Source organism: Hippopotamus amphibius, chromosome 13 (genome assembly GCF_030028045.1).
Source record: "Hippopotamus amphibius kiboko isolate mHipAmp2 chromosome 13, mHipAmp2.hap2, whole genome shotgun sequence".
In the NCBI taxonomy this organism is placed as follows: Eukaryota; Metazoa; Chordata; class Mammalia; order Artiodactyla; family Hippopotamidae; genus Hippopotamus; species Hippopotamus amphibius.
Window position 1 is genome coordinate 47,769,754 of NC_080198.1, and position 15,526 is coordinate 47,785,279.

Sequence of the window (15,526 nt, forward strand, 5' to 3'; positions counted from 1 at the left end):
TCTCCCCGCTCTGTTCTCCCCTGTAGATGGGGACTTCTCAGGCTTTATCCATCAGGCACTTATCACAGAGTCTAACAGCTACTTAATAAAAACGAGTGAACTCTATTCCTGGTTGACAAATTAGTCACCCATTAGCATGTATGTGCTTAGCATATACAGTCTTCCCTCAGTATCCGTGAGGGATTGGTTCCAAGACCCCTGCATATCCCACAATCTGCAGGTGCTCAAGTCCCTTACATAACACAGTGTAGTACAGTGGGCCCTCCACGTCCTTGGAGGCAGAGGGTCAACGGTAGTGTGTATACACACACACACACACACACACACACACACACGCCAGCCAGTATACACACACACACACACACACACACACGCCAGCCACTGCTCTAAGAACTCCCACGCTTTACCTTAATCCTCTCCACAGCCCCCTGAGGTAGGTTAGGCACGAGAGGTTGAGTCACTGCTCTGAAGTCACGGCACTAAAAGTGGCAGAGCCAGGACTGGGACTCCGGCGGTCTGGGCCACGTCTGTGCCCTCAGCCACCTCTCTACTTGGCCTCCTCATTGTGAATCACAGAGTGGAAATTAAAACTCGGCCTGAGCAAGCCACCCCACGTCTCTGGACATCAGTAGAGACAAAGAGGCCAGGCTGGGTGACATCTGAAAGGTCCTGTCAAACTCCAAAACAGTTCTGTTGTACTTTACCACCTCACGATCCCCCACCTGGAACAGACAGCTCGCGTCACTGAGTTTTTCCACATTAAGAGAAAATACTGGTTGCCTTCAGCACCTCAGTAGGTTTAGTTTAGACCACAAAACAGGGAGATGGAGATCCCAAAGCCAGAGCACAGGCAAGAGCCCTACCTGTGGCCTGCATCCCCCACCTGCCAGTCCCTCTTCTAGAGAAATCTGAGTGCCTGCCACCCCTTGCCTCTTATAGGACCAAGACCTACAGAGACATTCCGTTCAGTTCCTCATTGTTCGAAGGGGGTGCTTATATCCCAATGCTCTGCACCCGGCCCCACGCCGTACTCCCTGGGCACTCTGTGTGAGTCAGGATACAGAGGTGTGTGTGCCCGTGCGGAGGAAGGATTGGGCAGGACACGACCACATGGCTACTTTCCTTGCTGGTTCCAGCTGGCCATCATTGAGTCAAGGAACAAACACAGAAAAGAGTGATTCTGGAGGCCCGGAGCCCATTCTACAGCCACTGTTGCACAAGGAATGTGGGTTCCTGTGATGAGCCTGTGCCAGTTAGCTATTACTGCGTAACAACCAGGAAGTCTCCTTGCGGACAACGACAAGCATTTATTTCTCACATGCACATCTACAGATCAGCTAGGGTTTGGATGACCTAGCCGGGCTCTGGCTGCAGGTCTGGGGTTCGGGTCTGTTCCACACGTCTCTCTCCTGGGACCCGTGAGCTACGGGGAACATGTTCGGGCGACAGTCCAAAGCACCCAGAGGGGTAGGTGGAAACACACGAGGCCTCTTGAGGGCTGGACTCAGAGCTCTCACTCTACTGTAAGTGACAGCCACGTGGAGCAGATGTGACTCAAGGTGCCACCTGGCCCTGTGCTGCCCTGCTTGGCTCACACAGGCTTGCATGTTCCGGCCAAGGTGAGGCCAGAGCTGCCAGCAAAGAAGACGGGCAGGTGCTCTTGAGAATACCGACACTCACGATGCTCGTGTTCCCCTGCCCTCATGATCAGACCTCTGGGATAGTTCAGTCACCCTCTCTTATCTTGAGAGGGGTAACAGCTGGCTCCTATTTAAATCTCATTTAAACCAGAAACACCAAAACACAAACAGAAATCCCCACCAACCACCAGGAGACAAAATGATTTGCCGAGGTCACACAGATGCAAAATTCACACCCCAGCTCTACCCACCGTTTGCTTTTGAGTGACCTTTGGCAATTTACATAAACGCCAAGTCTCAGCAACCTCAGCTGCAACAGGAGAAAGGCAACACAGAAGCCGCCCCTCCCCTGCACGGAGGCCCCTCCAGGTCCCCTCGGCCCTTACAATTTCTGTGACATGGCCCGACTGCCACCTGCCAGCACCCACATCTCTCCGCCTGGGGGCTTGCCCCGCCCACACATGTGGCAGGACAGGATGCCCAGTGGATACAGACCCAGGCAGGATGATTCTGAGGTGTGTGTCCTGTGCTGGCCCAGAGACCGTACCCCAGTGGCCCAGGCTGGTAACTCGTGGGGAGCACACCCCTCGTGGGCCACCTTCCCCTCCCTTTCTCACTTTTCCGCTCCCCCACTGGTTATTTTCTGGAATAACTTCCAGAACAAACTCCCTGTATTGAAACCCAAGTGAAGAAAGATACTGAGTTTGCAGGGGTTTGTGAAGATAAAATAAGAGTATATAGGGACTTCCCTGGCAGTCCAGTGGTTAAGACTCAGTGCTTTCACGGCCCGGGGCACGGGTTTGATCCCTGGTTGGGGAGCTAAGATCCCCACGTGCCACCCAGCACGCCCCCCCCCACCCCCGCCAAAAAAAAAGAAAAAATGAGAGAAAGAATATATAAAGTCCCCAGACCAACCTCGTTCTACTGCTGACCACGCCCCCCCACAACTGTCTGATAACAGACCCTTTAAGAGAGTGGGCCACAGCGGCTACAGGTACACACGGACATGCGACCCCAGCTCCCCCTCCAAAGGGCTGTCCTTCTGCGTTCCGACCCTTGCGGTGGTGTACAGGAGAATCAACAGGGATGGCGACGTGGCCCTGTTTCACAAGATAACTTCTGGGGAAACCAGAGTCCTGGTCCTACTGCATAACTTGTTGGGTTCGATCCCCACTGCCTCCACCACCCCTACCAATTCCCGCATTCCTCCCCAGCCTCACAAACTACCCAAACTACTTCCAGGGCCTTTTCACTTTTCTCCTGGGGAAAGAGGAAGCAAGCAGCTGGAGCAGTCAGGACACAATCCTGGCCCCTCATCTGTGTCTTTACATGACCTATCTGTCCCCCTCATGACTGATCACATATCATCTATTTTTCAGATGAGGTTTTTCTTCTGATCGGGGCAGTACAATTCAGTTGCCCGGCGTGGTCTTGCCAGAGCTGATCAGATGCTGACATGGGATCCAAGAAAGGGCCCTCTCCTCCATGAGGGTCCGTGCCTCCTGCAGGGACCCGGCCTTTCCCAGAGCTCCTCTTCAATGGCCACAAAATTTGAAATGTGGGAAAACCCAGGGAGGCCCAAGGGAAAGGTGGCCATGGGCTAGCGGAGACTTCTGCCCAAACAAATAAACTAGAGAAAGAATTAAAACATAAACAGCTGAGCACTTAGCTTACTTGGAATTAGGCTAAGCAAACCCTGAGAGCACAAGCTATAAAACTGCAGTAAATGACACCGAATCCTTAAAGCTCAAGTTCAACTGAGCTAAGTCATGATGGACTCAATGGTCTCCAGCCCAGGCATTAGAAGCTTCTAAGCAGGGAGCCTGAGAAAACATTTTCCTTCCCAAACCCCAAGTGCCCCTTGGTGAGGAGCTCTTAAAACCATACTGAGGCAGACGCAGAGAACGGACTTGAGGACACCGGGGGCGGGGGGGGGGGGGGGAGGAAAAGGGGGGGAGGAGAAGCTGGGACGTGGTGAGAGAGTAGCATCGACATATACACACTACCAAATGTAAAATAGATGGTTAGTGGGAAGCCACTACAGAGCACAGGGAGATGAGTTTGATGCTTTGTGAAGACCTAAAGGGGTGGGATAGGGAAGTTGGGAGGGAGGCTCAAGAGGGAGGGGATATGGGGATATATGTATACATGTGGCTGATTCACCATGTTGTATAGCAGAAACTGACACAATACTGTAAAGCAATTATACTCCAATAAAGATAAAAACAAATAAATAAACAAACTGGAATAATAAAACAACAACAAAAACAAAAACCATGCTGAGGGTGCACCCAACTCTCTGGCATCTGCCAGGGTACGGAGACTGGATGAGAAGGAAAGCCAGACTTGGGATGTCACGAAGTGACTGAACCCTGGGCCTTCTCTTCCCCCGCCTCAGGACATCTGTCTATGGGTGTGACCAGGAGCTGTCTCGGGACCCTTATGACCATCTGAGCCAACCCCTGAATTTTCAGGGGGAGGAAACAGGCCCAGAGAGGGAAAGCAAGTTTCCCAAGGCTGCACAGCATCTGGCAGTGTCAGGAAATCAAAAAGCTGGTGAATTTCAGTCTGAGACATCATAAAGCTTAGAGAGCACCGTGGGCTCTGTGGCACAGATGGACACGGTTAGGCAGGGCCTGGAAACCCTGCCCCTTCCCAACTTCCTCATTACCTGATCCTCGGACACCAAAGGGCCCTCTGGGAACATGGTGCAGCCCTCCTATTAGAGTGTTGAAGGCTGGGGGAGTGTTCAGATGGTGGTGTGGAGATGGGTGGGGGTTGTTTGGGGCGTGACGTGGTGGGCGGGGGACAAGGGAGGATCAACCAGTGCTCACCTTCATAGCAAGGGATCAGCGTCCTGCCTTTGGCCTGGAGGTTGGACGGGATGATGTAACAGAAGCCGTGGGGCAGGATGTGGTCTGTCTCGTAGTAGATGTTCTTCCAGCGGTGGGCACAGGCCTACAGGACAGAGAGAGGTTCAGAGCAGGAGAGTCAGGCCCAGGAGGTCACAAAGCAGAGCCGGCAGTGCCAGGCGGTTCTGTGGGAGGGAAGAGGTGCAGAGGGGCCAGGAAGCCACCTTCTCTCCCGTTCGGCCTGGGTGCTGTGCTGGGTGGGCATTAGCGGACTGTGGGAGCCTTGGCGGGCGGCCCTGGGAGCGGCAGACAATCAACAAACATACAAACAAATGGGGGTCCTAGCAAGTGCTGGGAAGGAAAGACCCTGGGAAAGACTGGGAATCTGCGAGTGGGGAGGAAGCTTTCACCCGGAGGCCAGGGGCGGCTGAACGGATGAGAAGGATCCAAACACACTGGGCACAGAGGGAGGTGCTTCAGGAGGGACTATCGGGGGCAACGGAGAAGAAGGCGTAGAGGCTCAAGAGAAAGAGAGGACCCCCGTCGTGGGGCTGCTCTGGAGGAAGCTGAGGTCACAGGGGGCCAGGGGCCAGGCCCCGGCAGTCCTGCACACCCTGGAGATGACTGTGGCTTTAGTCGATGTGCCGACGGAGGGTCTCACGCAGGCAAGTGGCGTGGTCTGACTCAGTTTGGAAAGCTAACTGGGCTGCCATGTGGAGACTGCAGGCAGGCGAGGGTGGAAGTGAACGTCAGCTGAGGGATGCTGCTGCCTGCACCGGGATGGGGGCAGTGGAGATGGGAGGAGGAGGTGACCTCAGGATGCGGAGGTGAAGCTGACGGGCCCAGGGACCCACCAGACGTGGGGAGAGTGGGGAAGGATGGAAAAGAAACCAACATCCGCTTCAGGGCCCTCAGGCCAGGATGGATCCGTTGTGTGTGCCCCACACGTGCACCTGTTCATTCCTCCATCATGTATTTATTGAGCACCTATTGTGCTCCAGGCTCTGAGCTGGGCACCGAGGATGCAGCAGTGAACTGTCACAGGTCCATCTGGTGCGAGAGACAGACTCGAGTCCTCCCCAAAGAACATGTTGAGAAAAAGCCAGAGACAAGGGGTGCTGGTCCACCCACAGCAGACCCTGAGTTTCATGGCACTACCCGCTTGCCCACAGAGCAGCTGTTGGCCTCCATCAAACGTGAGACCCTTCAGAATCACCTAGAAGCCTTACTAAATCACAGACCGCTAGGTCCCACCCAGACAGCTGGCTCGGCCGGTCTTCAGGGCCCTGAGAATCTGCATTTCTAACAAGCCCGCAGGTGAACCGAGGCTGCTGGTCTGTGGAGCACCTTCAGGAGCTCCTCTTCAGGTTCGGGGCAAAGCATTTGGTTAAATCATATGAAGTCGCTGATATTTGACTGCTTTATACCATTAATCAGAAATAAATGTTTGTTGATGTTCTTTTGAAGTAAATTTACATACAGAAAAATGCACAAATCTCAAGCATACCATCTAATGAGCTTTGACAAATATACACTCCTGTAACCAAACCCCCAGCAAGATATAGAACATTTCCATCTCACCAGGATGGTCCCTCGTGCCAGGAAGTGGCCTGGCCTCCCCAAGGAGGTGACATCTGAGCAGAGACCTAAGTGAGGGAGCAGCTGGGAGGGGCCCTGAGGTGGGTGAGAGCTTGGCACGTGTGAGGAGGTGACACCGACATCTGGTCAGCTCTGGAGCACAGCCTCCCAGCACGGGGTCGAACGTGCCAAGAGACACCAAGAGGGAGGGCAGCTCTGGGAGCCAGACGCAGGAGCACAGACTCGCATCCTCCCCACCGGCACGGGACACTCGCGCCGCACGCTCGGACGCATCCGCGAGGCTGGTGAGGAGCCAGGCTGCTTCCTGCGAAGGTGTGCACTCTGCCCGGCCCCGCTCGTTTCTCGTGCACAAGCACACTCACTTCTGCTATCAGGTCGCTTCACTCTGGCCAACAGATGCATTTTCTTAAAATACCACATTTTAAAATAATCAGTGTTTTACATCTTTGCTTGCATCAAACACACGGTTTGTGTAGGCTGTAACATTCAGCATTTACATGGTCCACATCCGACCTCTTCTGCAACCCTGGAAGGTAGGGAGATGTCCTAGAATTCCCATTTTCTGTATGGGAACCCTAGGTATCAGAGAGTGTTTTGCTTAAATTCCGGAGCTGGTACGTGCTGCAAACAGAGCCACATTTCAGAGTCCTCCTTGTCTCACTAGAAAACATTTCCAACTTACAACTCCCAATGGCCACCTGAGAAGCCGTCAAAACCCACCCTTTGAGGCAGGTCAGGTAGCTACTGTCCTTACAGCCTCCCCACAGGTCTCAGGACCCCCGAAATGACCTCTCTGGGGTCGAACCGGATGCCCAGGCCACTGGGTATGGGCGGGTGGCCCCCCAGGGCCTTGACAAGGCCGCTCTCTGTCCACAGGGAAATGGGGACACTCAGGGTGGCGGGAAACCTCAGCTAGCCCACACTCTGCCTCCTGCCCTGTGACATTAATCTCATTACTCCTTACACCGCAAATCACCCTCGCTCCTCCCCACGTGGTACCGTTCTGTGCTTCCAGCACATTTCTCAATAGACTGAAACCATATCAGGCAAGACTCTGAACAACAGTATCCCTGGGTGGATAGTCACTCCATTCCACTAAGTTTTTTTATTTTTACTTTATTTCTACCCAAATTCTGATAGCTTGCAAACTTGAATCATTCACCATCTAAGTAGCTGGTAAATTAGTTATATCTTAGTTTATGGATTTGGCACATGGGCTTACCACGTGTTACTGTATTTCTGGGTTAGAGAGACTGTAACAGGCCGAGGCGGGTGTTTAACACGACACATGCTGGCTCTTACAAGGACGGACTTTCCATATTTAATGTCTAGCTTATTGTCTGTTTTTTAAGTGCCATAAACTATTTAAGGAGTGATCTCGGGGAATTTCTAGAAGATCCAAAGATTGCATTTCACAGTAAACTAAACTAAAATTAAGGCACTCTGTGAGGTCACAGGTCAAAGTGTCAAAGGCAGTTTGCATGTAAGAAAACAAGGAAAAGTGTCTCTGAACGTAAATTACAGGAAGAAAAGACTTTGTTTAGCCCCGATTATCCCTTATATTTACACACATGTCAATCTGACTCCTACATTAAGAAAAATTCCTAGGGACTGTCTCCAAAGCATTAATATCTCCATCAATCTCTCCAAATGAGTTCTGCTGCAAGGGAAGGAGGAGGCAGAGCAGGGAGGACCAGCAGGAAAAAGAGAGCACCCTCTGGAAACAGCAAGACTTATTCCAACTCAGATTCCAAAGAATTATAACAAAAGGAGGGGAAGGTCTAGGACCACCCCAAATCTTAGCATCTGAGATATTTCAAGTTATAAGGGTTGTTTTTCCTCCCAAAAGAATAAAGTGATGAGTATATTTCGAAGGCCTTTCTTGTTGTATGGAAACACAGGTCCTTCCTGGAGGTAGTGGGTACCGGGCCTTTCCAGACGGCTCAGCCACAAAGGCACATAAGTCTCCTCCCCTCCACCCCGCCGCCCTCCTCCCCCACCCTCTTACACATATATTTGCCATGCACAAGTGGCCAGAGCTTTTCCCACGCCTCAGGTCCATCCAGCACAGCCTGGGCCAGGCCCTGTGCCGCTGCGAACAGGGAGTAGAGGGGATCGGGGCCCTGATGCCACAGATTCCACTCGCCAAAGAAGCTCCCCCTCCCAGGGAGGAGGGAATGGCCTGGGAAGTCCAGGGAAGGTGACTTCTGGGGTTCTGGGAAACTCATTCTGAGAATGTTCAGCTACTGAAACTTCACCAAGATGGACACAGATGATTTGTGCACTTTCCTGCATGGATGTTACAGCTCAACAAAAAGCTCACTTAAAAAAAAATCAGGAAACAAAGCAAAAGAAGTAAATGCAAAAATGTATCCTGTGGCTTTGAAAAAATGGACAGATGAGAAGTGGTGAATAGATAGTAACTGCCCTGATGCTCGGAAAGGAAACAGCCAAGAGATAGAGCGGGAGAACACTGCTTCCTCCCAGAAGTCAGCTAGATGCTGACTTTAGTTATTGTCTGAGCCTCGCAGACTCTGCTGAAAAGCAGAAATTTCAGACTTGAACACTGTGCGCTGGTCTCTCAGGTCTGAGAGACGACTCAGTGCCCGTGCTGGGTTTGTTGGGTGCTTATCACCAGAAGTAATTTTTCCCCCTATTTCTTTAACTGTCATCTGCACCTGGGAGTGCGGAGTGGGGGTGCAGGAAGGGAAGAGGCTTGCCTCTGATCCCGATGCTGTGTTCACACGCGGCATCATTTGTTCCCTGGGATGATGGAAGGAACCACAGCGTGTGTGGATCTGAGACTGGCAGGTACTGCGCCAAGAGCAGCCTGCCAGACCAGCCCAATATCCTGGGTCTTGCCAGAGCTGACTGCCGAGTTCACGGGCCAGAAAATGCCATGTGTCACTGAGACACTTGGCTCACTGTCACAGCTTTCAGTCTCTCTATCTGTTCTTCACGTTGAAATCAGCACTAGATGCCATGTTCAAGCCAGCCCACCTCTCCCTTGTCAAGCCCAACCCTGGAATCCAATGCCATGCTCCTCGGGGATACAGGTGCCATGCCCACAGCCCTAGGCACCTCCCGAGTTCTCAAAACATGTTTGAATAACACATATCTTCCTGTTCTTAATTTTAAAATAAATCCCTGCCTCCCAGAAAGCTTTGACAGGTAGAAATAAAACATTAAAGAAAAAGCAAATGGATGTGAAGCCTCCAAAACATGAATATGGACCAGGTGCCGACTCCTTGCATCCTGCTGTCACCTGTCATCTCCTAGGGGCATTGTACAGCCTTTGCCTCAAGCTTCTATCAACTGCTACCAGAAGAGAGGGCAACTGATTTGGTTTCTAATTGTTTTAACATTGACACTCGGCCCCTACGTTATTCAAATACACTTTCAGACTCCACTCCTTGGAGAGACCTTCTCCATGTGCTGAGAGTTAAAAGGGTAGAAGATTTGGTCTCTGTCCCCAAGTGGTTTCCATTAAAAAGGACATATACACACGAAATAAGTTATGCACATAAGGTAACGACATAATGTCGAGTTCCTAACCTCACAAAAGATGCCAAGCTTGTTCTAGACAGCACCATCACCGATGAGAGGCTTCACGGAGGTGGCAGAGTCTAAACCAGGGAGGACAGAGGGGACTTGGCACAGACCTTTCCTGGTGAGATGGCACACGTGCAAAAAGCCACGAGAACAACTCAACAAAGAACAATCCAATTTAAAAATAAGCAAAGAACCGGAACAGACATTTTCCAAAGAAGACGTACCAATGGCCAACAAGCACGTGAAAAGATGCTCAACATCACTAATCAGTAGGGCAATACAAGTCACAATGAGATGCCACCTCATACCCATTAGGACGGCCACCATTAAAAAACAAAAAGTGTTGACAAAGACATGGAGATACTGGAACCCTCCCCTTGTGCACTGTTGGTGGGGATGTAAAATGGTACAGCGACTGTGGAAAACAGTATAGAGGTTCCTCAAAAAATTAAAAATAGAAGTACCATAGGATTTAGCAATCCCACTTCTGGGTACATATACAAAAAAACTGAAAACAGGATCTCGAAAAGAGATTTGCATGTCCATGTTCACAGCAGCATTATTCACAACAGCCAAGACGTGCAAGCAGGATGTCCCTGGTGGTCCGGTGGTTGGGGCTCTGAGCTTCCACTGCAGGGGGCCTGGGTTCGATCCCTGGTCAGGGTACTAAGATCCTGCACGCCACACGACACAGTCAAAAAAAAAAAAAAAAAAAAGACATGGAAGCAACCCAAACATCCCTCAGTGGATGAATGGATAAAGAAAATGTGGTATACATGTACAGTAAAATACTATTCAGCCTTAAAAGTTAAGGAAATCCTGTCCTATGCTACAATATGGATGAAACTTGAGGACACTATGCCAAGTGAAATAAGCTAGTCACAAAAAGACACATGCCTCCTACAAATGGAATCGTGCAGTGTGTAAAGTAGCCAAACTCTTAAGAAAAGAAAGTTGCCTGGGGCTGGGGGAACGGGGTGAGGGCGAGTTATTGTTCGATGAGTTAAGATTTTGTTTTGCAAGATGAAAAAGTTCTAGAAGTCTGCTGTACAATGATGTGCATATAGTTGACATTACTATACTGTGCACGTAACAATGGAAACAATGGCAAATTTCATGTCGTTTTTGACCACAATATTAAAAAGCCATGAGGAAAGCAGATGCTGTTGGATGCCCCTCCTTCCCCGCCCACCACCCCCCCAGAGTGGCTTATTGAATGGATGATGCAGTAATTGTGTAAAACACGAGAAAATTAGCTCTGCCTGCAATGAATTAGGACAGGATTATCACAGCACCATTGGCACAAAGACTCCAGTTCTGCCTTCTCAGCCTCTTTGGCTCAACTGTCCCTGTGATCCTCCCTGCTCTTCATGTCCACAGAGATGGCCCCCTCCTGATACTCATCTGCAATAATGTAGAACCCTTCGGAAAGAAGCTCTCGGCCACGTGGAGGTCATCCTTCCGAGGGGAGGGGAAGCGGCTTCGTGGGAGCAACCTCTGGATCTAGGTTCAAGGCTCTCGGGAACCCTGTGTATTGTGCTGTCACCAGGTCACCACCTCCTTTGTTCTTAATATCGACCTCAGGGCCACTCTGATTTATAGATAGGCCCGCTTCTTCCCTTCCTTCCCCTAGGATGGCAGACAAGCCTCCTGGGGCCTGGCCACGCAGTCAGGGTCAGGCCAGCACCTCTGGGGGAAGGCAGAGGCTGGAGAGGGTCCGGGGCAGCAGGCGACAGTGATTAAAGGGCTGGAAACCAAGGCAAACAGTGGGGTGGGGGCCTCAACAGGACTTCCATGTCCAGTAGGGAGGCCCTCCGATGCTGGTGACGGCATCCAGCTGCTTCCTCCCTCCCCAAAGGGGTCTGATGGCGAGATGCTTAATTTGTGCTGGGAAGGCAGGCGGAATTCAGACCAACAGTCTCTGCCACAGAGAAGTCTAACACAAAATGGGCTCCTCAGTGAGGGGTCGGAAACACTTTGCCTAGATTTTTAAGGAAAACCTGTTTTCCCCGGGGCATTAAATATATGCGAAACCCTCAGCTTTACAGCCCGTGGCCCAGAGGAAGCTCTCCATAAACGGCAGCTAGTATTATTTTCCCTTCTTTATTTCACTCTTTTACGACAAAAATCTTTATACAGCTTCCAAGAAAAGGCTATGAAGTCAGATACGAGTAAGTGTACAGGAAAACATCCACCCAGCTCTTCACTGAAATTGTGCATGTTAAGAACTTTAGTGTTATACCTCCAGAGAAAAGTGTAAAAGACAAAAATGGACAAAAGAAGACCTCTGGGTCAGTTAGAGATTTTGTTGAGGGCAATAAAACGCTCTACAATGATGGAAATGTTTCCTCTGTGCCGGTCAACACAGCAGCCAGCAGACACCTGTGACTACTGAGCACTTGAAATGTGACTAGAGTGACTGAACTGAATTTTTTATCTAATTCTGATAAATTTAAATGACTACATGTGGCTGGTGACTGCCTTACTGGGCGGTCCGAGCATATCACAAGTCTCAAGGGCAAAGACATCTTTTTTTCTTTGCATCTCCCTCGAAGCACCTAATGGCTCAGAATATGTCATCTGCACTTTGGGAGGCAAATAAATGACTATTTTAAAACAATGTGTATGTATTTCATAAAATAGAATACTGTGTAGGAATAAATAGGAATGAAGTACTGATATACACAACACAGATTAATCTCAAAACTATTCTTTTGAGTGAAAAAAGTCTTACACACAAAAACACACACTGTAGGATTCCATTTATATGAAGTTCTAGAAAAAGCAGAAGTAAATAATAGAAATCATAACCGTGGTTGCCTCAAAGCGGGAGGAGTTGACTAGTAAGAAACATAAGAGAACTTTTGGGAACAACAGAAATATTCTATATCTCGATGGGTGAGTGGTCACACAGGTGTGTACAAATGTTAAAACCCAAACTGTAATCTTAAGATCTGTGCATTTTATGTAAATTACACCTCAGTTTAAAAAGATACCCACAAGAAAATGCTTATGTAATGAACGAGATTTACAAAGCACTTTTCACCTACATTTCATTTGTCATTTTTCAATAGCCACATCGCAGCACCCTGGGACAGACATTATTAACATTTGACAGATGAAGAAAATAAAAAGATTAATCATTTGTCCAAGTAGTAGTGCAGAAGAAGCAATCTCACAGCCATGTCCTTATTGGCATGCCATTCAGCTTTCCTAAGGGGTCAAGGTCATTCATTTCCAGGGTGCCACATCCTCCCCATGGCTCCCCCAGGAAGCCTTACCAGTACGCGGCCATCACCCTTGGGCTGCCGGGCCAGGCTCACTCCCATCCACTCATCATCTCGGTCTTCCCGGCAGGTCTTTCCACAGGACGTGCCCCGACTCTTCCCTGGAGGAAAGAGGGAAAAGTCAGGCTTGAATTGAAGAATGCTGTCCTGCTGTCTGCTCTCCAAAGGGCAGACTACAACCCAAGCGTTCGTTACTGTTACCAAACACAAGTCCGTGTGCCCAAAGCACGGTGAGGCCAAACAATACCAAAGTCAGAGTTTGGAGCAGAGAAAGGTTTCCTTCAGGGCCCTGCAAAGAGACGGTGGCTCGAGCCTTAAAAAACCCCAAACTCCCTGAACGCTCTCAGCAGACCCCTTTCATGGGAAAGGTGAGGGCGGAGTATGGTTAGTTATTGCCAACTTCTTGGTGTCAAGTGCTTTGTTCTTGAGATCAGGTCACGGTCAGGTCACGATGTGCCTGTAAACCTCCACCAACAAACGTTATTCTCTGTTATGACAAGAAAGGGAAGATCTCAAGGCTCAACTTTCGCCCTTCGAGGTCCAGGCCTGGTTAAGAGGAGGGGCTCCCTGTGCGGGCCAGTCACCCCACCCGGGAGCGCTGGTCCTGCACCCAGCCTGGGTCCTCCCGCCCGTGCTCAGCCCGGCTGAGGCAGTGGCTGGCAGCTGGCAGCGCCCTCGGGGCCGGGTCCCCAAACCCTGCCCAGCCGTCATCACTGGGGAAGCCAGGCGCCCAGGTTCCCGCCGGCCCTCAGGCCACCCAAACAGGGGCCGGGTCCCGCGGACTGCGACCCGGGGTGACTGCTGCCGCTATCAGGTCACAGAGGTAGGGATGGGGGGGAGGTCTGCCTCCGCCCGGCCCGTGGGCAGCCGTGGAGAGGGCTCTGCAGGACACAGCCCTCGGCCTGTCCCCGGGCCCCCAGCTCACCTGCAGCCTGAGGCCGGAGGGCCTGGAGGGCCCCGGGGAGAAGGCCGCGATCCGCCTCTCACCTCACTCTCCACCACGAGGACCACTGCCCCGCTGACCACTGGTGGAGCAGGACCTCTAACAGCCGTGCTAACGGTCTCGCGCTAACTGCCTCTCGCTAGGTCTCGTGGTAACGCCTGCACGCTTGCCCCCCACCCCCAATTACATTACCAGCTCGCAAATAAGGAACTTGCAACAAGATGTAAATGGACTCTACCACCACATATATTGTTTAATTCAGCCAAATTTTTTTCATAGCAAGACTTTCTCAAGGAAGGAAGCAGTACATTGATTTATACTACAAAGTAAGCTCCTTACTTTGTTATGTACCAGTAACAAACAGCCCGCAAACCAGTCATAGACACCATGGACACCTCTCCCATTCTTGTAAAGAAAATCATGACAATTCTTCGTTAAAGAAAATAATAGTTACAAGATCTTGAGGGGAAAGGACTTTGGAGAAAGTGGGGACTCAAAGTGATGCTTACATTAAAATATCTCCTACTTGTTGAGAACCTACTATGCGCCAAGCACAATTCTGTGTATTCATCTATTATCTGATCAATCCTCTCACAAGGTAATCCTTGTGAGATAGCTATCTTCCTTCTGATTTTACTCGTGAGGCAACTGAGGCCAAAGAGGCTCTGGGACATTCCCAGTAAGTCTCCATGAGTAACTGGCAGAGTTGGGCTCTGAACCCAGGCAGATTTGATTCCAAAGGTGCTGTATTTTCCACCAGACCTTTAAAAACATCCCTCAATCACATCTTTTCCTACTTAAAACATAAACCTAACATTGCTTTTAAAGGCCTCCCACCTTGCACACAGAGTAGAATCCTGACACCTTATCCCAGCCTGCTGGGCCCTGCGTGGTCCAGCCCCAGCCCGCCTCACCAACCTCCTCTGCTTCCACGCTCCCTATCCACCACTCCAGTGACACTGTGCTTGCTCGGAATTTTAAAATGGCACAAACCTTCCTGCACTTGGAGATTCTGCCTCCTGTACCTGCCCAGCTAATCGCTGTGCATCTTTCCAATCATATGTAAAAGTCACTGCCCCAGACCCTCCAATCTAGATCAGATCAAATTCTTACCTCCCCTCTGATGTTCTCACACTCAATTATTTGTTTCAATGTCTCTTTTGCCTGTTAATTTATAAGGCCTGGGATAGGATCTTTGGTGTATTCCAGTGCTTAGGAAGTAACAGGTACTCACTGTGTGATGGGTAGGTGGGTGGAAGGAAGGAAGGAAAAGTAGATGAATAATCAAGAAGAAAAAGAGCAAAGGGTGAGGGTGTGATACCCATTCCCATCTTGGCAGGGAAAATCCACCCACCTCGAGCCATGTCCAGTTCGGTGCATCTCCGGTCAGGGTTGGTATGGATGCGGCACTTAAACACAGCCCCAGGGGACTTCACTGAAGTGCTGTACTTGGAATCCGCCTTTGGTGCGCCCACAAGGACCCTGCACATGGAGAAGAAAGGGCATTCGGTCACAATCCAGCAGCAAGAAAGGGCAGCCAATGGTTAAATCCTCACCCAGCCACGGGTATGCTGTCTAAATGCTCCCTGGGAGATCATACCCCAGCATTACACAGTGCTGGGGGGAGAGGGGAGGGACTCCTATAGTGAACCT

General features: G+C 50.5%; 1 protein-coding gene across 2 annotated transcripts in view; it reads right to left on the reverse strand.

Annotated features, from left to right (window-relative positions):
• ITGA9 (integrin subunit alpha 9) overlaps positions 1–15,526 on the reverse strand; it is a 338,515-nt gene that overhangs the window by 306,478 nt on the left and 16,511 nt on the right. For both annotated transcript variants that reach the window (XM_057705604.1, XM_057705605.1), the window contains exons 2-4: positions 15,228–15,355; positions 12,925–13,031; positions 4,475–4,598 (exon numbers count right to left, since the gene is read on the reverse strand). In XM_057705604.1, coding sequence (XP_057561587.1) covers positions 4,475–4,598; positions 12,925–13,031; positions 15,228–15,355 — 359 coding nt within the window. The remainder of the gene's footprint in view (positions 1–4,474; positions 4,599–12,924; positions 13,032–15,227; positions 15,356–15,526) is intronic.